Source organism: Homalodisca vitripennis, chromosome 3 (assembly GCF_021130785.1).
Source record: "Homalodisca vitripennis isolate AUS2020 chromosome 3, UT_GWSS_2.1, whole genome shotgun sequence".
In the NCBI taxonomy this organism is placed as follows: domain Eukaryota; kingdom Metazoa; phylum Arthropoda; class Insecta; order Hemiptera; family Cicadellidae; genus Homalodisca; species Homalodisca vitripennis.
The window spans coordinates 8,867,373-8,893,663 of NC_060209.1; the positions used below are offsets into that span (position 1 = coordinate 8,867,373).

The window sequence follows — 26,291 nt, forward strand, 5'->3', positions numbered from 1 at the left end:
CATGACTGTTGGACTACAGTCTGAATCTGTTTATTGCAAACTAAATTGAATGAATTTTGAACCGCTAATAGGTTCATATTATATTTTATATAACAGAGACTATTATTGTCGTCTTCAGTAATTTGTGAGCAGTATTATATATTTTAGCTATTGTCATGGAAATTAATCTGTGAATATATAATTTCCCATGCATGGTGTATAGAATCATAGAGAAACAGTGACACTATTACTATGTACATGTAATTTTCCAAGATTAAATACAGAGGGGCTTATTGTAGCACACCGTGATTGGTATGCGAAGGCTTACACGGCATTGGATTCATCAAGCATAGACGTGACCGCAGTTTGCGGTATTCACCAGGCGTAATAAGCTGCTTTTCGTTACTCAACGAGCGCCAAATGTAGCAATTTTCTTATTTTTTATATCTCTATTAGTTTAGGATTCTCACTAATATTTAGGATATTAGCAACCTACCAGACAAACAATCCACCAGGGTGTGCTAAAAATTCTTAAAACGTGTAATAAGTTACTTAGGAATGTAAGAAATAACAACGTTTCTGTTATTTATTTATTTATAATCACAAGTATATTATGCCAATTTTACCTGTATCAGGCATTTCTTATCATATATATTTAGGGTTGTTTATTGTTATCTCAAAATTTGGTTTATTTCACTACAGGTGTATACATTACTGTCCATTAAATTATTATTATACTATTTAAAAGATTGCCTTCAGAAAATTTCCGGAATAAACGTCATATATTAATTAATTTATTCATTTTTGAATATTTATTTCATTAAAATGAATACGTATAATATGTGTTGACTCTTGTGTTTATTTTGGAACAAGAGTGTATATATGAGAACTTCTTTGAGACATTATATTGTACAGAAAATACTTACAAAACGTGTATACTAATGAAATAAAATACCTGCAATTATTTAGTAATAAATAAAACGTATGTACATATCATTTCAGTATGACTTACATTTCTAACTGATATATATATACTTCAATTGCAAGTATGGAATCTTGGTCTGTGAGTGTGTTTACAGATTAATTGTGCAAATAGCTAAATAATATTATTTTGCTTGTAAATTAATGAAGACTACTATAACATTCTTTCTTATATAAAGTGTAATATTAACGTATTGTCATTAACCTTTTATAATTTAACGCACTTTTTTGACTTTATACTATTGTTATAATATTATGATAACGTGTTCTGGAATTATAATTAACAATTTTTATTGTATGTCAAAATATTTTTGAGATATTGAATACGCGAAAAACCCATAAGAATCATTCTCCGACAAAGAACTGAAAAGAGATACGATCAAAATAGTTCAAACTCTGTGCACAAATTTGATTTTATATATCTCGGCTAAGGCCATTGGCCAGCATAGCACACTATTTCGTTACAATATGGCGGACTTTAAAGTAAAAAATCCCAACTCCGTTATTTATGGATTTGTGGAAGTTTTAGTTTCAGAAGATCTAGATCAACAAAACTGTTTTTATATGGCTTAAATTCCCTTGATTGTAGCATTATTTTTATTTTATGTATCCAAAGATGGTGTAACGGCTGACGTCAGCAGCAACCAATACGAGGTTGACTCACGGTCACAAGACCACGTGACACCAGCACAAGAATATATTACTCCGCGCGAGAAAATTAGTTCTACATTTAATATTCTATATAACTTTGTTATTTGTCATTTGCACCCATTGAAACCTTACATTGTTTTGTTCAGGAGGACGATATCATTAGGCTAATGTCGCAAGAGTCGTCACTTGCCACTCCGGCTGTTAATTTCTCATTTACCCTTTATTTTGATTGAATTAACAAGGCAACAGAACTGTGGCTTCATAGACTTGTGTATTAGCCTGGCAGTGGACGCTTTGAATGAAGAAGGCATTTCAATCCTACATGTATAGTAGGACATACATTTTCTTAGTCGGGACGGCAAAACAAACTAAACTATGGTAGTAGAGATATATTAGTTTGCATCAATTTCCCTTGACTTCTGACACTATTATAACATGTATACGATTTACTCTATACTTTCCTCCATTTAAAAAATATTATGTGTCTCAATCATACAGGTATTACATCAAGTGCTTTTTAAGAGTAGGCTACGGACTTGGTTTTGAAAATTGCTTGTGAAGCTAGTATAAGTACGTTTGACCATGTAAGAATCTACGATGAAAATTCCTAGAATTAAATAAAGAACATTTGTTTAGTTAAAATTCTGTTTGATGACGCGAGTAACGTTTCTTTGAACTGAAAGTTTAGACAGAAAGCTTAGTTAAAAAGTCACACGAAAGACATGCTTTTGACAGTACGTTGGAAACCCTCCGAGTCGCCTTGCTGAGTTTGTCGGTAACTGCTTGGGAGGGAAGAGCGTGAAAACTTCCTTTCTTTCTTTCCATGTCAACCTTTGTCATTGTGTGTCTTATTTGAGTAAAGTTGAAACACAACTTTGCTGGCAAGTCATCTTTCAAAGAACAAGAAATAAGAGAGAAAAGAAAACAAGGATTTAATTTAAAATGCAAGCAAGTTACTTTGAGTGGTTAATAGTATGCTTTTGAGTGTTTTAAAAGTTGCTTAATTTACAGGCTAGAAATATAAATACGTATTTAAACAAGTAGCAGTGTTAATAACTATTATTCAGTCATTAAACTTCATTGTATAAAATACTATTCAGTTCTGTCTAGCAAATCATAAGCAAAACAGAGTTTACTTAACAGTTGGTAAATTTTCTTCCTGAATTATGACGTCATCAGATTTGGGCACATTTCTTGCAAAGTGATCCACTGATAAGAGATTCATTAACAGTTGAGAGTTGGATGTGAACAGTTGAGAGTCGGATCTGAACAGTTGAGTGTTGGATGTGAACAGTTGAGTGTTGGATGTGAACAGTTGAGTGTTGGATGTGAACAGTTGAGAGTTGGATGTTAACAGTTGAGAGTTGGATGTGAACAGTTGAGTGTTGGATGTGAACAGTTGAGTGTTGGATGTGAACAGTTGAGTGTTGGATGTGAACAGTTGAGAGTTGGATGTTAACAGTTGAGAGTTGAGAGTTGGATGTGAACAGTTGAGTGTTGGATGTGAACAGTTGAGAGTTGGATGTGAACAGTTGAGAGTTGGATGTGAACAGTTGAGAGTTGGATGTTAACAGTTGAGAGTTGGATGTTAACAGATGAGAGTTGGATGTTAACAGTTGAGAGTTGGATGTGAACAGTTGAGAGTTGGATGATGTGAACAGTTGAGAGTTGGATGTGAACAGTTGCTGTCGCTAAAAAGTGTATACAAAAAGATAAATGATACAAATTTTAAATTAAATAAACCGACTGCAATACTAAAATAAAGGAACTAAAAAGTAATTTTAATTGTACAAAATGTTAAGTTACCTCAAATTTAATACCACACACATTTTTAAAACAGCACCAAATTTATCTACAATGTATTTTAAAATTAATTATAAAGTTATGCTTTATAAACATTTCCTTTCTTCTAAATAAAATGTGCAACGTTTCAAAAATAACGAAAGGAAACTTTCAGATTTATAACTTACTTTATAATAATTGATACATTCAATAGTTAAATACAAGTAGTACACTGCATTGGTTGTTATGTACAGTGTGTGTACAATACACTATTACACTATGTGTTTACGTAATGTGTGGTCCACAATAACCTGACAGTTTTCGAAATGAAAGAATGTTGGTCGAAATAATACTTAACGTTTTTTAAAGTAATCTAAGTATTTACATAGTAATGCTATTTTCATTTATGGAATATAGCATCGCTTAAATGTTCCCCACCAACATCCTCACATGTCTGTAATCTTTACTGAAGATTTTCGATTACCGTGGACATTGATATTGCAGCAACCTCTTAAAGTAAAACCGCAACCAAAAGTCGCAAGCAGTAAGATCTGGAGACCGGCCAGGCCATGCGATATCGACAAAACATGTCGTTAGAGAATCCTTAAAACATCTGCCGTGTGCGCAGATGTTTTAAGGATTTTAAACGTTTTTGATTTTCAAAATATTAAAGCCCAATAACACCAGAAGGAATATACGCACATTTCCATCATTGTCTGGAGTCCGTACGATGATACGACCCTAGTACCTGTCGTATCAATTTTTTTATTTTATTTTTGCATTTTTATTTATTTATAGATTGCTTATCTGATAATTTATTATTTATCATTACTGTATTATATTTATTATAATATATACATATTTTTGTATAAATGTCAATTATGTCTAGGGATATAGTCCAATTGCATGTTTGGCTTGTCCCCGTCATGTTTAAGCACTGTAGTAATTAGCTACCTTGCAGTATGCTTATAGGAAATAAAATAAAAATGCTTGTATCGCTTTACCCACCGAGCCTACTTCCGCACACCTCTCTCCTGTTTCAGTCCTGTCTCATTCATCTCCACTACCTGTTACTGAAAAAATCAGACCTTCGAATCACTCTCCTTCTTTCAGTCGAACTCCAAGTCATACCAGTTTTTTAGAACCCAAAGTAAGCAATGTTTCTCTTTCGACAGAAGCTGGCGGCTTGTGCGGCTCGGGGAAGGCGATGACCCAGCCCTGGGTTTCTAGTAGAGAGAGAAACAGTTTTAACTGTGGCTAGCTATGATATAAGAAGAGATTGAACTTAGAATTGGACGAGCAGAATATTCGTGGGGAGAATGACCTTACTATAAAATATGTTAAATGAAGTTCCTCAAATTATCAAGAAACAAACGGAACACCACACAAAACTTAATTATTATTTTCAAAATGTGAATGGTATAAGAAGCAAACTGACTGAACTTGCCTTAATGTGACTAGTTTCTATTATGATGTTATTGCCCTGTGGAAATAAATTTCTCCCGGGAAATTCAAAACTTAGAACTTGGCATTGTTGATTTTAATATTATACATATGCGACAGATCAGTGGTTACTAGCGCAAAATCAAGCGGAGGTGGTGTACTTGTCGCTGTGCGCAACACTATTCCTAGCTATTTATTGGATACGTATCATTGTGCTTACAGAATGTTTGTTTGTTTCCTGCACCTTATTATCAGGCTCCAATCTTCTTGGTGGTTTATACATTCCCCCAAACAAGCCAGCCACTACTTTACAATGATTTCTGTGACTCTGTTGATGAGGCTATTGCGATTTCAACCTGCCTAACATAAAACTGGTCTGCCTGTGATATGCGACAGGACTCTGAGGCATCTCGAAATTTGATTAACTTGGCGTCTTTTCACAATATTCAAACAGATTAACTACTCGTACACACCCAAGTTCAGAGGGGTATATCTGGGATCTCGTTTTCTCATCCATCCCTGATTCTGCAGCGTTCCCAGCTCAGGACGTACTAATCTCGGAAGATGCACACCATCCGGCGCTCTCCATCTTTTTGAGCCTAGAAAAGGCCCTTTCTTTGCCAACGCAAGATATGTGCATGATTTCCGCCGTTGCAATATGGATTCCATATTCAATAAAACTGCAAGATATTAGCTATCCATTTACTATACTCATGGACTGATATGGAAGCTTATTTTAACAGTTTCTGTTAAGCTACGTCAAACTGTGCTCAAGAGCACTCCCCTGAGGAAAAATTTACTCAACAAGCTTTCCCAAATAGTTCTCTAACGGTCTTAAGCGGTTGATTATTGATAAGAAAATTGCTCACAAAAAGTACAAGATGACTGAAAAGCCTTCACATTTTAGAACCTTTCCGTAATTTAAGAAGGGAATGCAAAGACCTAACCAGGGTCTGTTTTCACAAATGCACTAGTAATTACAATAGTATACAGACTAATATCAAATCATTTTGGTCCCAAATTAACAGCATAAAGAGTGACTCTACTGTTCCTACCATTCTGAATTTCGACTCTAAAGTGGCTGAAACTCCAGTAGACAAGTGTGAACTTTTCGCTGACTACTTCTCTACTGTTTTTAGTGATTACAACTGTCGCTATTCCTACATGTGAACTGGGTGGAATTTCACGGTTCCTCCGTGTTCCATATCACTGATAGATATGGAGAAAAGGCTTAAAGCACTTGATGCGACCAAGGATGGGGACTAGATGAGATCCCTCCGCTTGTATTAAAACTCTGCGCTCCTGTTCTGGCTCCACATCTTGCTGTCTTGTTCTCTGCCCTGTTAAATCTTGGCGTTTTTCCCTCTGTGTTAAAACGGGGTTTTGTTGTGCCATCCATCGGAGATGGATTAAAAAAAAGGAGATGGAAGGTTTTTATGGTAGTAGTAAGATTATAAAATAGGATGGGACAAGATAAATCTATTGCCAATATAAAATTTGTGACGCTAGATTCATGGTGATTATAATTTGTCGTTAAATTTCTCTGTCAGCCTTATTCCATGTTTACTAAAACACTTTGATGTATGTATGTCACTTGATGTATTCTAGTGGTAGTGTAAAAGTACCAAAATTCTTCTTCTTAACCAGAATTAGATTTTAGTTCCAAGATTGCTCAATACCAGGTACGACGCGGAATATTTGAGTTATAACCTGTCCGAACACCAGAAATTAATGTTGGAAAGTGGCAGACGAACTGCACCAAAAGTTGATTACAAGAGGTATTATCGGTACCAGTTCCAAATTTGTGATTATTAGAATTCTTTAGTAAACTAAGCAGAAGTGTTCATAAAATATTTTTAAGCTATCCATTGCAAATAATAAGCTTTGAAGAATAATTCGACAAAATCTGTGGAAGATGAAGAAGAATCATAAACATACCATAAAATTTAATTAAACCATTTTGAATGGTTAAAATTAATATACAGCTGGTTTAAAAATTTAAATTCGATCATATATTCTTCTGAGTGTGATTACGTCACCTGGGTCAATATCGTGCTGGAAGTTTTGTGGTGGGTGGGAGGAGGAGAGAGCCCTAAGTATCCCTCAGGGAGTAGTTAGTGTGTCACCTGCACCTTTGAAAGAATTTTCCTGAGTTTTCTTTCCAAATTGTGAGTTAGGCCTTTAACAACTTTATCCAATATAAGTTCTGAAGTAGTGACAGTTCAAATTAATACGAACAGGATTAATATCATGTATATAAATAATAAGTTTATTTAATTAATGTATGAGGCTACTTTGGTGTCTCATAAGTACATCTAATAACATTCATTAACTTAAGTTGAATTCAGGTTCGCAGATAAATTACATCAATAATGCTAAAGACATGCGTCATAATTTACAGTATTAGACGTAAATAGATACTAAGATCTGCTATTTTCCTCACATCAGGATATAAAACACCCTCACATATTCTAAAATAAAAACAATGTTATTCAAGACGTTCATTCTATTCTTCTAAACCACATATAGTCAATAATGTTTGCATCGATATAAATTGTATTTATATTGGTAATACTCGATTAATAGTTTAAATGTATGGCTTATAATGAATATTTTAAATATATATTGCAAATTTAATTTAATAAACTTTTAACAGATAGGATCGGTTTACTATAGTTGGTTGGAACAGCCGAAGAAGTTATTTACTAGAGTGGACAACACAGTTTATTTATTTTACATAAGCGGTTACATAAACCATTTACATCCAGAATATAACATGCACATGCAAGATGGCAGTGATAGAAAAGGAACAAGTCAATATGTGATCTGATACTTTTCTAATTGCTGATTTATTCAATCATCAGTCATTTTAATCTTTGTAATCAGTGAAACAAACAGTAAAACCATCGTTTATGCCGAGATTGATTTCAATTACTCTAATGGATCATTTTATATTTTGCTCTATCACTTTCATGTAATTATATTTTTGATGCAAATAACCAATTGAAAGTTTTTTCTGAAAATTTTAAATTAATTTAAAAATCACATTTGCAAGGAGAAAATTCATGATGTTCGCACAAAATGATTAACGAATGAGTGATGTAGTCAAAAGTTTCAGGTTTTCAATAGATATCTAGAAATTTATTGCTTATCGCAGATGTATCTTTAATTAACAGGGATTCCGAGATCAAAATTAGTAAAAGTCGTGGTACATAATAGATTTTGGGTAGGGTACGATAAGCGGACCCGGTTTTTCTTATATCGAAATTGGCAAACGATATTACTTAATCATAACCACCGATATAATCAATCGATACTGATTAATCATTTTGAACAATTAACTTAAATAATCTATATCAACAATTTGATTATTAACCAAAAATGGCAGCAATTTTAGAAAACTACACGACATTGCTTTGAAAGATGATAAGACACGTTTTGCGTGACTTCAACATGTTGTAATCGTACCGAAAAATCCATTATGTGAAATTTGTGGGAGAGAAACAACTGTAACTGTGAGAGGAGCAAATATGGTCGTCTTCAGTTTTCCTAATTTTTGTTGTAATAATTTGTTTCATCACTGTAAATATTAAATTCATATTTTAATTTAAAACATATGATTGTTATCGAGTACTATAGATACTTTTATATCGATTGATAGTCTAGGATTTGAGATGCGAATATTAGGTATGGATGGTTACATTCTTCGATATAAAAAACCGGGTCTGCTTATCGTACCCTACCCTACATGTTTTAAATTCAAGGGATGATTTCCTGTTACTGAAAAATCGCCCTATTCGCCCATTGTATCTCTCTTTTCGCAGAAATTGGATAACATACTGAGCGAAACAAAGAGGGGCAGAGGGCATTACTACCTCACAGTTACATCCACTGCTACCAACCTTACCGATCAATATTTGAGGTTATTATAACATCCATTGGATTGCTCAGATGTAAGTGAGATGTAAGGTTTATATTGCTTTACGTTACTGAGATACCAGTTTCTGTAATATTCTGTCCGTAGGTATATGCTGTGCTTACTTACTTTATACATTAAGTGGGATAATAAGGATGTGCTTGACTTTGGATACCAAATTGGGGAAAAATGGGGTCACTTGAAATTTTCAAAATGAAACCTCTATCTCGTAAAGCATTTGAAACGTAAACTCAATAGAAACACAATGAGATGAGTAAAACATCTTTACGGCGATCCTAGCAAATAGACCTTTAATATGACATATCACAAGATAGGGGTTGTAATTTGAAAATTTAAAGTTACCCCCGTCTACCCCCCTTTGAAAAGGGGGGTGACATTTTTGTTACCCTACAAAAACCCGAAAAAGTAATTTGATAAATATGGTAAAGGTTCTACATCGATATTTTAACCAGTTTTGAATATATCTATGCGTATGAGGACTTAATTTACACCCTTACACCCTTAGATGTAAGGGGTTGTTTGCCCACATCTTTTCCTAGGGTCGTCGTAGAGATGTTTTGTTCATGTTATTGTGTTTCTTTTGAATTTACATTATAAATGACACGTCACAAGATAGGGGTTGCGATTTGAAAATTTAAATTGTGCCTCCTCTACCCCCCTTTTAAAAAGAAGGGAAATAATTATATCCTTCAAAAAGTTCATAAAGGTATTTTAATAGGTATGGTGAAGTTTTTAATCGATATCGCAATCTGCTTGGAATATATGCAGGCGTATAACGACTTAATTTGCACCCTGTATATCATTATTTAATCTTAGGATACAGAATTACACGTATGTCAGACTTCGGGTCAACGTTGGAGGCTTTGCGTTCGCCGCCCAGCGGAAAGCATCTTGGTCCCGAGAGTGATTCAGAATGGGGTATAATTTACCTATTTATATTTCGATATGGAGATAGTGTAGATGTAATTTCATCAAAACTTTAACTCTCCACGGTAACCGATCCGAGAAGAATAGTTTAAACTGACAGGGACACATACACACAGAGACAGAAGTTTGTTTCCGTTATTAACTACTAGGAAAGACTAGGCGCGTAACCAATAAACATCATGATCGAAAATTTTATATATCAATACTTATTAAGTACAAACACATAAATTTTACAATAAATTAAATTTGACAGTTAATTTGGTATTCTTATCTCCTCCAAATCCAAAAATAACCTTGAAGTGTTGTCAAAAGTTCCATGCTTTGCAAATTATCCGTCACCAGAGAAGGATAAAATAATTGAAAATACAATTTATTGTAGCATTTTCTTGATCATCATATGTAAACAAGCAGACACAAACCAAGTTCACTTTCGTCTAGAAACCCCTACAAATAAATAAAAACAACTATATATACCCAGTGAAAACTACCTATTGACTGTCAGGTTGCAGAAGAGTTTCTTCTGTTTAAAGACATTATTTCATAAATATTTAGTAAATTGAAATTTATTGCATTGTTATCCAGTTCTAAGCCATTGAAAGAATCTAGCTCTTTAAATTATTTTTTTAAATCTGTAAAGTATTTGTGCTTCGCAAACAGGCAATGAAGGGAGTTTATATAATCCGGTGAAATACCATACACGGAGATCCATGCTCCATCACAACACATTACAGTATAAAACCTTTTAGTGTTTAGCTTGTCACGAAATTGAAACGTCACAACGGTGGCATTGCATGTTAAATTAAACTGCTTTGCTGTGTATGAAAACCATAAAATATTCATCTCTTTATTCGTTAGTTCCAAACTCTCTTCTTTCAGATATGAAGGTAATTTTCAAGAAAGTAACGAGATATTATCTGATCGGAATAGAATGATGCAGGTATTAGACGGCCCTGCGAGTACAGTATTAGTTAAATTATGTATTTTTGGTACTTTCTATTTATATAATATTTCTATTTATATAGCAAACGAATACCGATTACGTACTATTTAAGGTGAGAAATAGAAGTGTGAAGTTACATTTGCGCGTTAAGGATAACACGTGGCTTACTAATAATTAAAAAAACATTTATTTTGATGCATGGGTTTTTTTTTATAAAGAGCGTTTTATGTGAAAAACTGCAAGAAACTATGAAGTAGAAGAGGAAGAGTGAGATTAATTATTGAAGCACTGAGCAAACCAGAGCACTACGTGGACAGAAAGTTAAGTATGCGGACAACTAATGGTTCTTACCTGGGGTTGGTTTATGTTTGTTTCGGTCTTAATCTGCAAAAGGATATATTATGATGGTTGTTGATAAATTCGAAACAAATTCACTTTTCATTTTTATTAATTTAATGATTTAATTTTATACTTTGATCCTTGTCCATATCTCGTTGATCCAGTTATTTTTGCAAGGTCAGGTAATCCAAATCCAGTGTTTGCTGAAGTATTAGTCTACAAACGTATTGAACCTACACCATTTTACACCTTGAACAGGAGTTTGCAATATGTTTGTTATGTAAAGTACGAACTAAGATGAAGATCCTGCTACTGCGGGTATTTAAGATGTTGATACAGTGAGTTTTGCAAGGTCAGGTAATCCAAATCCAGTGTCTGCTGAAGTTTTAATCTACAAAAGTATTGGACCTACACCATTTTACACCTTGAACAGGAGTTTGCAATATGTTTGTTATGTAAAGTACGGACTAAGATGAAGATCCTGCTACTGCGGGTATTTAAGACGTTGATACAGTGAGTTTTGCAAGGTCAGGTAATCCAAATCCAGTGTCTGCTGAAGTATTAGTCTACAAACGTATTGAACCTACACCATTTTACACCTTGAACAGAAGTTTGCAATATATTTGTTACGTAAAGTACAAACTAAGATGAAGATCCTGCTTCTGCGGGTATTTAAGACGTTGATACAGTGAGTTTTGCAAGGTCAGGTAATCCAAATCCAGTGTCTGCTGAAGTTTTAATCTACAAAAGTATTGGACCTACACCATTTTACACCTTGAACAGGAGTTTGCAATATGTTTGTTATGTAAAGTACGGACTAAGATGAAGATCCTGCTACTGCGGGTATTTAAGACGTTGATACAGTGAGTTTTGCAAGGTCAGGTAATCCAAATCCAGTGTCTGCTGAAGTTTTAATCTACAAAAGTATTGGACCTACACCATTTTACACCTTGAACAGAAGTTTGCCGTATGTTTGTTACGTAAAGTACGAACTAAGATGAAGATCCTGCTACTGCGGGTATTTAAGACGTTGATACAGTGAGTTTTGCAAGGTCAGGTAATCCAAATCCAGTGTCTGCTGAAGTTTTAATCTACAAAAGTATTGAACCTACACCATTTTACACCTTGAACAGAAGTTTGCCGTATGTTTGTTACGTAAAGTACGAACTAAGATGAAGATCCTGCTACTGCGGGTATTTAAGACGTTGATACAGTGAGTTTTGCAAGGTCAGGTAATCCAAATCCAGTGTCTGCTGAAGTTTTAATCTACAAAAGTATTGAACCTACACCATTTTACACCTTGAACAGAAGTTTGCCGTATGTTTGTTACGTAAAGTACGAACTAAGATGAAGATCCTGCTACTGCGGGTATTTAAGACGTTGATACAGTGAGTTTTGCAAGGTCAGGTAATCCAAATCCAGTGTCTGCTGAAGTTTTAATCTACAAAAGTATTGGACCTACACCATTTTACACCTTGAACAGGAGTTTGCAATATGTTTGTTGCGTAAAGTACGAACTAAGATGAAGATCCTGCTACTGCGGGTATTTAAGACGTTGATACAGTGAGTTTTGCAAGGTCAGGTAATCCAAATCCAGTGTCTGCTGAAGTTTAAATCTACAAAAGTATTGAACCTACACCATTTTACACCTTGAACAGAAGTTTGCAATATGTTTGTTATGTAAAGTACGAACTAAGATGAAGATCCTGCTACTGCGGGTATTTAAGACGTTGATACAGTGAGTTTTGCAAGGTCAGGTAATCCAAATCCAGTGTCTGCTGAAGTTTTAATCTACAAAAGTATTGGACCTACACCATTTTACACCTTGAACAGAAGTTTGCAATATGTTTGTTACGTAAAGTACGAACTAAGATGAAGATCCTGCTACTGCGGGTATTTAAGACGTTGATACAGTGAGTTTTGCAAGGTCAGGTAATCCAAATCCAGTGTCTGCTGAAGTTTTAATCTACAAAAGTATTGGACCTACACCATTTTACACCTTGGACAGGAGTTTGCAATATGTTTGTTACGTAAAGTACGAACTAAGATGAAGATCCTGCTACTGCGGGTATTTAACACGTTGCACTGACACTGACTATTTACACTGCCAGCTGGAAACTTAAATCACAAACACAGTCTCAGTGACGGCAAACATTAAACTTCAACACGGAACACCTCCGAGTTGCCTCTCGAGTCTTTGGGAACTCTTCTCGGTCCAACTGTAGAGTTTGAGAGAACTTTGAACTTTTATGTTTATTCATCATTCGTAAGCAATTGAAAAATATTAAAAACTTCTGACATACCTTCAAGCAAGCGTTGACGAACCGGGTAGTAAAGTAACCTTTCAACCAATATGTACTAGCAGAAAATGTTATTTGATTTCCGAATTTTTAAATTAAAAACTTTTATAAACTTCAAAATATAAACAGTAAAAATCTTTAGATGACAGTATAAGTTACAAAATACATAATTATAAAGTCATACTACAAAACACACATAGTTTTTTCTGACTTATTCCTTTTGACAGTAATTATAAATTTAAAATAGTCCAGTTTTAGATCTCGTAAACCAATTTAAAAAAAATATGTTGTGGACGCCATTTTATTAAGTGATTCAAGGGAGCACTTTTATACATTCAGTTGGTTTCAAAGTCCGTTAAAGAGCTTTAATTAAATAAATAAATATTACAAACTGCTGCAGAATAATCCATTTTGTTCCTATCTCGAACTGCAATCAAATTCGTAATATCCATTTTCAAAAATAACTTCAAAACATGACGATGTCAGCTTTACATTTAGTTGTTATAAAAAGCAACTTCACCAAAACTTGTTAAGTCCCACATTGGCCAAAATTTAGTTTTTAACATTGTTACGATATCATAATTTTGTAGCTGGCTTCTTCCACCACAAATTCAATAACTGTTAAAGTCAACTAAAACAACTTCATACTGCACTACATTACAGTGGACACTCCAAAGCGTAAGCATCCTCGAGTGCAGGATAATGCCACTCTACAGGAGAGTGCAGAAGATAGTAACTACTAAATATTTCATGCGTAAACTTGAGCATAGACCATGATGGCTAAGATATCACAAGTGATGTTCCCGTTTGTAAAAATATATTCATAAGAACACTTTGAAATTCTAGAGATAGGATTCAGCTTCTAGTTAAGAAAACTTGGAGTTTGGCTATGCTCTTCCAGAAGTTGAAGGGGTTGTAACAGGAAAGCTGTACTATTCATCGAAAAAATAAAATGTGAAAAAGATTTCACTGAATCTCTCCCAGTGCTTGAGTCACATTATTGTAGGCGAAGTCAAATACCTTTCCAGTAAACTTAGCATTAAGGTACTGTGGGAGAAGTATTGAAGAATCATGCGAGCCTCACAATAATCTAAAATACGAGTTTTTCCGGTCTGTCACAGATTAAGAAATTCGATTCGAACCTCCATCTACAGACTGTTGCTCGACGTGTATATCTCTAAAAAGGAGATAAAAACTACTAAGGATCCAGATAAAAAAAATCTAATTTAAATGTAGACCTTGGTCTCCATAAACGTAAAGCTAAGACATTTTTTATGAACTGAAAATATCTCATAAAGGTGCGCTAACATGAACATTTGATTGTCAAAACAAAAATACCGGATCAAGACGCGTATTATTTACGACTAATGAATATCTGAAATTTTATGATGTGTCAAATCATTTCAAATGACCAATGAATGAAAGACAGGGTGTTTCATACGTATGGGTAAAGAACACATTGTTTTCTTTTTTGAAAAGGAGAAGCCGATCCCCTTTTAAGCCTTACTCTGCCCGTCCTCATGGGCCACTGGCCTGAGCGACGATCTTATCAAACATAATAAGGGGAAGAGTCGATGCAGTACAAGGAACATGGTACTGATAAAAGGGGGAAGGGGTGGTACTGATAAGGGCGGCTTAATTCAAGAAGGGGTCGAATCAAATTGCCTCTGTCGTCTATCATAGGTTAAAAAATACAGAATTGACTAGAATCCGCACTGTCAAGTTGATTCTGACGGCTGCAGAGGTCAGGATAAGAATACAATGCTCATTGGCGTGATGCCTAATTTTTTATGCATGGTGCTCCGCCTTCTCTAAAGATTATTAAAGTTATTTTTCTGATTATCGGACATTATTTTATCCCTCTTGACGTGATCTTTGCACAAATCTAGAAACATGTTAAAAAGCACAGTAACCTTCTTACCGAAGAGGACTACATCAAAGTTTCTAAGAAACAAACTACTGTCATAAGACTAAGAGACAACTACTGTCCTAACTTTAACTGGAAAAGGCTGTGTTTGCAGTAATAAATATCCTGTCAGCTGGCATTTCAAATTACAACCGTGCTAGAGAACAGTTGTTTCAAAAACAAAGTAAACTGGGAATTGTGTTGTTAGAGGAGAACTTCATTACAATGAAAAAATTGGTAAAGGGAAAAGGTTGCTAAAGCGAGGGAAGAAAGTTACCACAATAAATCCCAGTCTAATTTCAAAAGGAGTTCAGCTCAAACCAGCAAAGTTGCCAGATTTGAACAAACTAAATTATTCTCTATCTTTTTATTTTATTTCTTTTTTTTCAGTTTAGTAATTAGTGATCAAGTAATTAAGCTTGTGTCAGTTTAGTTAGTATTGCTTACAATCTAGCGTACCTTTTAAGACAATGGTAAAATCATCTAATGAAGGTTTCGATGCTCTTATAGTGTTGGGTGAGTAGTTCTATAACTGTGTAGTGCTGTGGATATGCACAATCTACAACCTATGCACAACCTACAACCTATGCACAACCTACAACCTATGCACAACCTACAACCTATGCACAACCTACAACCTATGCACAACCTATGCACAACCTACAACCTATGCACAACCTACGCACAACCTACAACCTATGCACAACGATATTCAGAGCGAGAGTACTATTTACAAATTACCTTGAAACGATTTGCTTATCGTGTTCGTTTAACTGGCTGTGTACAGCCTAAGCTGGTAAGTTTATTGTAAACGCCTGTAAGATGAAAAAATATCTGACGTTTTGGCAGATGTTCTGGTAATTGTTCACGATTCAGTTGGAAGACTAGGAGAGGCTAAATAGATTGGAGAAAATTTAAACTACTTGTAAAAGTATATTATTGGTATGCTTGAAACAATTGGTACAAGCAGGCTTTTTCGAGAGCTAAGAGAAAACTTTATTGTTAAAACCTGAATTAAAAGTATCTCATCACACCATGTTTTTTTACCAAGATTTTTAAACCAAGATTTTGATGAAAATCTTGTTTTCTAGGGACGTTTTTCGAATAGAGACATTTTAAATGAGGTATCACAAAGCCTATGTTCCTACTTTTTTCCCATAAACGATATCCATACTATCCGAAAAATGCCATTTTGGAGAATACTCGTAATCAGTTACTTTTAATAAATAATTTCTGGACGAAAAATAGGGATATCAGTTGAAGCGAAAAAATTGTTAGTTTTTATATAGCTCAGTTTTTTTTGTTGCTATAGACACTGCAAGAGTGGTCTTAAACAGCCTGTAATAATAATCAGCTAATCGTGGCTTATTACTTAACTTATGGCTATTTATGACGTATAGTGCTTTAATGCAGGGCCATAATTGTGTGAAGTTATATGAAAATAATTTGTGAAGTTGGGTAATACCGATTTTATATACTTACTCATGTTGCTGCTTTTGAATAGTTGGAGTAAACAATTTTGTTACCATTGCTGTCTTTAATCCTTGCACACAGTTACAGTTATAGAGTAATGAGACTAACAAATCAGTGATGATAAATGCTTGCAATCAAAGTGGAATAGGATTTAGTAATTGTGTATATATATACAAAACAAAATAAAATATATGTAGGATGGTCTCCTAGGGTTCGGCAACAAATTTTAAAGTAGAAATAGCCCAAAATATATATTAGTTTAACTTTTTAGACCATCCTCAAATAGGTGTGAAGAGTCAATAACTACCTTAAAGGTATTTCCTAAGTCCAGTATTCATTTACTAAGTCAACTTTCACAACTTGAGCCAAGACAAGAATATTAAACCACGTAGAACAACACCTACATTGTAAATGTTTCAAACTTTAAACCTGCGTAACTTTTTAAAGCATAAACCTTTTCATATCGGATTTGCGGCATTGTAATGTATCAATGAAAACTTTTAATTTGATGTACTACTAGATATATTCTCAATTTTAAAATGACTAAAAATGGTGGTTACTTCAAAAAGTAGATTTATAGGTGCATTAATCATGTAACAAGTTGTATTGTTTTACATGTGATCGTTCGGGAATCATCAAGCCCGTACAGGAAGTTTTTTACACCTTGTATGCATAGAATGATTAAGAATTCACATATTTGTAAATGTTTGAACAGTACAATAATTCGACAAGTTTTATGTTGAATTGACTGTAATATATACTATCTGAAATAAAAAAGGTATATTTTATAGAAACAATGATATATTTTATAGCTCAAGATTTTGAAAGTCAGCGTATATTTAATTTATGCAATGATGAGCCAATTTACTAAATACTCTGTTAATGAACATACAAAGCGAGTAAGGTATCACGGATTCGTCCCAGAACAAATTACAATATTGAGTTAAATATCAAGCTTAACAGGAATTTAACGTTGGCTGTTTGCTGAACGCGTCCTCTAGAGTTGTTCATGATGTATTATTCACAATCTCAGATCTTGGCGTGATGAATATTGTGTTGAATATTACATCTGTTCAGAGCCAGGTTCAACTTTCGTCGATATTCCATTAATATTCAAACAGACGAATACCTTGCTTTGACCTGCAAAGGATTAGCAATTTTAATAAATAATCAGCATTAAATAATGGACTGAAAATGTTATTTATAATGTTTTATAGATTATGAGTTACAGTGTAATCAAACTTCTGATAATTATTCAAGGCACAGCCACACGCTAGATTCTTTTAAATTATTTTGTCATTACGAGAATTTTGAATAAATACGTTGGCAAGAAATATACTGCTATTTCGCTAGTTTATTTTCAGTGAAAAGCATGATAGAAAAACTAATTGAAATAGAATTTCCCTTCAGAATTTAAAAAATAAGATTCATCTAGATCTAGCTATCCTAGTGATGTCACTAGGCTACTCCTCAAATATTCATGTTCAGGTCATTTTGTTTTCGAGATATCGTGTAGCAACGTAGACAGATAGACAGACATATAAACATATAGGAATAAATTGTTCCACAGTGGCAGGCTTCGATATTCCTGAGAAAAAAAAAGTTTTGAAAACCATTGGAAATAACCAAAGCCAGATTTAAAAACTCCTTTATTTTAAAAATAGGAAAAGAGCAGTTGCAAACACAAGCAATATTTTTTAAAGTTTAAAAGTTGTAAAAATTGCGTCCCAAACGATTTTCAAAGATTAATTTAGTTTAAAACCTTGTAAAACGTATTGAAACAAATTGTTCAAAAAAATCTTTAGGTTAAAAATATGCGATTACGTGCAAAGTCTACTGCAAATTCACGCTACCAAAGGCTTTTATACGAGCTTGGCCTGTTGACGCATGGTAATGCTAATTGCTAAACGTAGATGGAAAAATCTTTACCAAATTTTTCTCTGCTTAGCCAGTGTAGTTAAAACTACTGTATATGGCACGTCTGTATATTTACTCTTCATTTGTAAAAGAAATTCTTAAACGGACGATTTTTCACAGCCGTGTTCCTGTTGATAATATATTATGGGTGGAAGAGAGCGGTGTCTTATTTTTCTATAAATCCTTAGTACATAATTTTTGTGAAGTTATGGAAATACACGGATATATAATTTATAATCTTTATCTTGACGAAAATCGTATGTAATTTTTAAAATCTAGTGTAAATTTTGTCATAAAAAGGCAGTATCAGTATATTTTAAAATATATATAGTATATCATAGCAAATAAAAAATTTATTACGAGTAAAATGATTACTGTCTTTATATAGGTTACTTATATAAAAAATTTTGTTCTTAAAATTGATTTTGTAAAGTTATACATGAATACTTCAAAATAGTGAGTAGAATTTTGTTGCCTTTTATAGCATTAAGTCACATTATACTGATAAATATTCCTGCCAAAATGCAACACCTTAATCTTCATAAGAAAGTAAAAACAATTTAAATACAACTACTGCTTATCTCTCACATTATAAAATTAACCGGACTGTAAATACTTTTCCAGTAAAATAAAATTGTTTAAACTAGCTTTTATGCGATAAAGAACTAAAATATATCCATAATACATTTATATTTATATCCTAAATGTTTATGTGATTGGCTCACGATGTTCATACGAGAGAAGATCTATAATATAATGTTATACGCACATTAATTAATACAATATTTAAATTGAAGACGTTAAAACAAAGTTCATTAGTTTTATGCGACACAGTTCTATGCTTTTTATTTATAAAAGGTATCATCTAGGAGAATATCAAAGAAGCACAACAACAAAGAAATATTCACTAGTTGTTACTAAAATTAAATTAGTTATTTACAAATTACTCAAATAGGCTATTCATAGTTTCTTTGTTTGAAGTTTTTTTTTCGACGATGGAATTAATGTGAAGAACATAGGATTTTTCCGGACATTTGCCATCGTTCAGTGAAACAAAATATCAGTAACACTACGTTTCTAGATCTACAATCTAATCTCTTCTTCAGGTAAATAACTAACCTTACGCATAATTATAAACTAGGTCAATGTAAACAAATTCTATTAGCGCTGTGTCACGCGTAAGTCAGGAACTTCACTAACTCTAAAACATAAACTTAATATAAATGTTTTTATTATCTTCGTTAGTTAGTTGATTTCTTGTATCACTGAACGATGGGAAATTTCCGGAAAATCCTGTTTCCTTCACATTCATTGTTTATTCTCAGTTTTTGCTTTAAAAGCTAACTAGATTCTAAAATACTTTCGCAGACTTACAAGCAGTCATGGCCTAGGTAGTATATCAGTGGTTTGACCCGATCGTTGTTAGTGAAAATAACATAACTCTAAGAACAGCAATGCAGCACTTGGCCTACTGAGCGTTACATTATTAACTAATTAACTAATTACTTTGGTGTGCTTTACAAATGACTATTATTAGTCCGTATAGGAGGTGTAACGAGAATTTCACTTAAAACATATTTTAGATTTTCTTTCTCCGCAATTTATCTTAAGGTCGGTTTCGTCAAGTAATGACTTTAAAAATAGTATACGGTTTAAATTCACATCAAGGTTTGAATATTTTAAACTCCTGAAAATGTATATGGTTCTTAAATAAAATATTTCTTGACTTGTGTATATGTATTTGCTACAAAATATTACTGGCGTTAAAAACATTAATGTTGTAATTCGCTTAACGTAAATAATTATGTTCTAACAATAAGAAAATATCTTTTTATTATTAAAATACAATATTTAGGAATATGCCGATTCTGATCTTAGATTTCTAGTTTTGCTGCTTTTTAATGTCGTGCGATCTTTTTGTGACTTTCCTATAGTATACCATTTCTAAACATATAAAAACACTCTAAGGGAAGTAGTTGGCATGTGAAGTAGGGTTTAGTTATAAATAGGCCCAAAGAAAAACAGTTAAAAATAACGATCTTGAAAAATGATTGGATTAAGTGACATATTTTTAAAGCAACATTTAATATCCTCAAGAAAAAAATTAATAGGGAACACACAATTGGTTCTTTTCCGTTAATTCACTACCATTAGTTTTATGGTCTGGAATTCCGTTAATTCACTACCAATGATGTTTGTACTTAAATTAGATTAAGACTTTGTTTCTTAAATTATATTCAATTAAACAAAAATTTTCTTGAGCCATAAATTAATAAAAGCTTGGTCACTCCTGGAAGTAACTCATGTACATACTGTAAATGTTTTTTATTTTCACCCTATAAAATAGTACATTTGTATTTGGGCCTATTACACAAAATTTCCAAAAGTTTCTACTTTAAATGGCTGTACATCCTTCTAGTTACGGTAAAATCAAATTTCTTCTACAATTTCGTTCAAAAGAGAAATTATCTGAGTTATACATTTTAAATAAAAGTTTTACCATTTATCAAACCATCTTGTGGACAACCGAGGGTTGGCGATGCTAACATTATTTCATAGAGCCGCAATTCTAATTGTAAAACTCCATTAAAGGTATTTTCGTTCGGACGTTTGGCCCTTACAGTAAAGATCACGAATTGGTACAACGTGACGCGACTTTTTGATTGGCCGAATTGAAGAAGTTCTTGGAACTATACATCAATGTTTATGAATCGACGCATTCAGAGCAAAAACTGAAATGGGTGGGTTACTTTATTCCGCGTACTCAGGGGTAATCCATTTCCTCCCACCTTCCAGATAATCGGCCCTTATCGCTTGAGATCGCACAAAGTAATGATAACGTTAAACTTGACCCGTGACTTTCAGAATTGTTCGTGATCTTGTCCTCGGTAGACTCGTGATGCACGTGGCCGTGTAGACTCAGACTGTGGCAAATTAATGAAACCTCGCGTGTGGCAAACGATGTATGCACTAATTATTATGACAAGCTGAGCAAATATGTACGACCGTGAGACGTTAGCAAACCATTATCACATCCAACCAGAGATCAGATCTTGTGGTTGTCATATTCGCGTTGTTGTACCATTAACCACGTTCTTGATTAGAAATCTATATTAAAGTAATAAACACACATAACTGGAATGACCTTGATAAGGAAAGTGTGCGTCTTTCTTCTATTGAATTTCATAAATGAAGTCAGCATGTTGAACACATGTAACAAGAAAATCATTGAAAACATCTACAAATTATGCCCTCAAGCCAATAATATCCTGGAAAGGGTAAGTCACAATTTCCTCCCCAATTTTATTTTATTATTTATGATTTTCATCAAATATAAAAATTATTACATTAACTATAAGGTTGTTATTAACTGATTTGTGACAGTATTTGTAAATTATAGTATCTGATATTTTGTTGGTCCTAAAATATTTATTTTACACAGAGCGATCATCAATCAGATATCTCATAGTTCGATAATAAGTTTGTGTCAAGCCGTATATCACAGGATTCAATTTCTGTTGAATATGTCCTGAAAGACATGAAAGTATCTTATTCGATATCTACAAAATGTTTAAAGATAACTGGCTGTCTTTTCGTATACGTATCTTTGTAACTAAACCAAGTAATAATCTCTCTGTAGCAGCTGTTACGTTGCATACCAATGTGCAGTAGTCTAGAAAGTAATTACCGTTTTACTGGCGAAAGGAAATAAATACGTTTTAAGAAAACAACTATTTTCTCAGTAGTTTATATTCTATAAACCAGTTTTGCTTCTTAACTTTCACATCACTTTTACGGCACTCATAGTTTTAAGTTAGGGTTAGTGAGGGGTATGGACATAACTGTAGTCGCAACGTCATAATGTCATCAATAACTCAAAATGGATAAATTTTCTGGATATATTTGTAATTATAAAATAATATAAGTTTGTCTGCAAAGATTGCAACTCGAAAGAATATTTTTGGCTTTTCTATTTGTCATTAAGGGGATCCACCACCATTTCAATAGGTATTTTTTTTAATTTTTTTCAATTTTTTTTTATTACATATTCTTATAGTAAATCTCGTTTAAAATATTTTCTTGAAGTTTTATGGCATCCTGACCAATATTTAATTTAAAAAATTAAATAAAAGAAAAGTAGCGAATTTATATATTTTTTACATTTTCAAAACATTTTTATACATTACACAAATGTTTATTACTTATACATATAATATGTTTCTTTATTATGTATAATATAAATGTATATTGAAATTACATCCACATATTGTGTACATTACTATAACACAGGCCTATAAATGTAAATTTAATGACCTCTATGTTTGTGGACTGATTCTGAGTTGTGTGTTTACACTGTGGTCAGTTGACAGATTTGAGGTTATGTTCTAGTGAATGTGTTCTATTATTATGCTATAAGTAAACATTTGTAGCAATTTGTATTTATAATCAAGGTTACTTCATCACAATAACACAGCTACAACAGGCTTGCAAGATCTCCCCAGGAACAAATACTTCAAAAATATTCAGTGCAAAGAGACTCTAAACGGCTACGCACTAAGAATGTGAGGGCTACAGGAAAGTATCAAAAATATAGGAAGTTGTTGAAAAGCAGACAGATAGCTTCAGAAGATAAGAAGATAGTAGAAGGTGTTACATATGGAGCAGGGAGAGTTTCAGTAGAGATTTATGTATTTACAGACTTTCGTTGGACGATTTCCGAAAAGTTTTAGTTTTTTAACACAATTTATAAAATAACTTCAAGAGTTTTGGACATAGACTATTGAAATTTTTACCTCAGCACCCTTATACCATGAACTAATTTTAATGGTATAGACAACCTTCTAGGTGAGTAAGTATTTATTTTATTAAATATTGTTTTCACAAATTTTGAGTGTTAAAATTTTATGTTTTTACAAATAAATCTATAAAATTAAGAATTTTAGTCCTATGATAGTCTTTATACCATTATAAAAATAGAGCATCTCATAGGGAATAAAAAAATATTAAGTTTCTTTAAATATCTTAAAAAATAAAAAAAGTTATTTCCATTTTTCGCATTTAACTTTTTTTTTTTTAATATCAAAAAAATATAAATAATGAAAAAAAAAATTAATTTTTTGTAGCATTATTTTTTATTTACATGCTAATGGATCAGTAATGAGAGAAAAAACCCATTATTTTTTAGTAAATAAAAAAAATTACTGAAATGGTGGCGGATCCCCTTAAAATATTCATTTTTTCAGTTGCTAAAATTTATTATGCATTTTTGTATCAACTGACGGTCTGCTCCTTCTACTTTACATAATCTCTAAAAACAGTACAAAGGTAACATGCTCTGTTATACCGGTATAAAGGTGATCAAAAATATTAAATTGACAAGTTTGGATTATTGCTCTATTTAATTTTCTACCTACCAGAATTATTTAAGTTTTATGTTTTGATACTAAATCCATGCTCCAGACAAGTTCGATGGGCCACGTAACTTATTACACTGCCCCCAAGAAGGATGTGACGCCGGGTGTAAAGTGTGTGAAGACTATTGTGGAACCTCCCGTCCACAAATGTACAGATGTCCACACCATTTACTACTTCGATAATACGTGAGCACTCATATCAATATCATTTAGTTACTCTTCCTATAGTTAGTTAACTGAACATTCTGTAAATATCAAAACAAAGATACAACAATTTTATTCTATTCATGATTTGTATTTAATAATTCTATCTTTATTATTAGTTGATTAGGGTTACAAACTAAAATTTACACTCATCATTATTTGCGTAACTTAGTTTTATTTGTGATTATTGTACAGTTAGTTATTCCATTGTTTCAGGACAATTCCTCCACGCCAACAGGACTACAAACAGTGCGAAAAAGGAAAGGCACATGTTACAGAAATAGGTCTGTCAATTAAAAAAAAAATAAAACTTATAACGCATTGTACTGTGACATTCAGACATTTTCAATTGCGATCCAACGAGGTTATAATTTTGACGAATCAATATAGGCTAGATCTGTGGTCGTACGTCGTCATAGCTGTCTGTGTAAGAGTTAACTTTACAAATTTATACACTTACATTTTTCAGTTAGCGAATGACAGGATTCTTTCATTTTATCCTTCAACTAAAATATGAAAGTAAAATGTTACGTTCGGATGGCTATTATTATGAATAAGGATATTTAAATATAAACGTATGATTATGAACAGGCAGGTATGTTCCGATAAGACATTACATCGAAATCGTATAGGCCAAATCTAATGTTGTTTGATAGAATGAATTATGTATACTTTTTCAGATGAACCTCTGTACTTATAACTGTGGTCTGCAGACCACTTTTATTTGGATATTTTTTCGTGAAAACTATGTAAGGCATAATGTTACTAAGTATCACACCACACGAGTATCACACCACACAAGTATCACACCACACGAGTATCACACATCACGAGTATCACTTCACACGGGTATCACACCACACGAGTATCACAACTCACGAGTATCACACCTTACGAGTATCACACCACACGAGTATCACACCTCAAGAGTATCACACCACACGACTATCACCACACGAGTATCACACCTCACGAGTATCACACCACACGACTATCACACCTCACGAGTATCACACAACACGAGTGTCACACCTCACGAGTATCACACCACACGAGTATCACCACACCACACGAGTATCACACCACACGAGTATCAACCACACGACTATCACACCTCACGAGTATCACACCACACGAGTATCACACCTCAAGAGTATCACACCACACGACTATCACCACACGAGTATCACACCTCACGAGTATCACACCACACGACTATCACACCTCACGTGTATCACACAACACGAGTGTCACACCACAAGAGTATCACACCACACGACTATCACACCACACGAGTATCACACCACACGAGTATCAAGTCACACGAGTATCACACCTCACGAGTATCACTTCACACGAGTATCACACCTCACGAGTATCAAGTCACACGAGTATCACACCACACGAGTATCACACCACACGAGTATCACATCACACCACTCGAGTATCACATAATACGAGTATCTAAGTCACACTAGTATCACACCACACGAGTATCACACCACACGAGTATCACACCTCACTAGTATCACACCACACGAGTATCACACCACACGAGTATCACATCACACACCACTCGAGTATCACACCACACGAGTATCATACCACACGAGTATCACACCACACGAGTATCACACTACACGAGTATCACACGAGTATCACACCACACGAGTATCACATAACACGAGTATCAAATCACACGAGTATCACACCTCACGAGTATTAAGTCACACGAGTATCACACCACACGAGTATCACACCACACTAGTATCACACCTCACGAGTATCACATCACACACACGAGTATCATACCACACGAGTATCACACATCACACCACCACACGAGTATCACACCACACGATTATCACATAACACGAGTATCACACCTCACGAGTATTAAGTCACACGAGTATCACACCACACGATTATCACATCAACAATAGTATCACACCTCACGAGTATTAAGTCACACGAGTATCACACCACACGAGTATCACACCACACGAGTATCACATCACACACACTCGAGTATCACATAATACGAGTATCACACCACACGAGTATCACACGAGTAATCACACCACACTAGTATCACACC

General features: G+C 33.7%; 2 protein-coding genes across 2 annotated transcripts; both read left to right on the forward strand.

Annotated features, from left to right (window-relative positions):
• Positions 1-21,583: 21,583 nt before the first annotated feature.
• On the forward strand, positions 21,584-24,893 carry LOC124356525. Its single transcript, XM_046807579.1, has 4 exons — positions 21,584-21,853; positions 24,036-24,175; positions 24,410-24,477; positions 24,874-24,893. The coding sequence occupies exons 1-4, from the start codon at positions 21,716-21,718 to the stop codon at positions 24,891-24,893; spliced, it is 366 nt and encodes a 121-aa protein (XP_046663535.1). The 5' UTR covers positions 21,584-21,715.
• Positions 24,894-24,952: 59 nt separating this feature from the next.
• On the forward strand, positions 24,953-25,648 carry LOC124356526 (histidine-rich glycoprotein-like). Its single transcript, XM_046807580.1, has one exon. The coding sequence runs from the start codon at positions 24,953-24,955 to the stop codon at positions 25,646-25,648; it is 696 nt and encodes a 231-aa protein (XP_046663536.1).
• Positions 25,649-26,291: the final 643 nt, after the last annotated feature.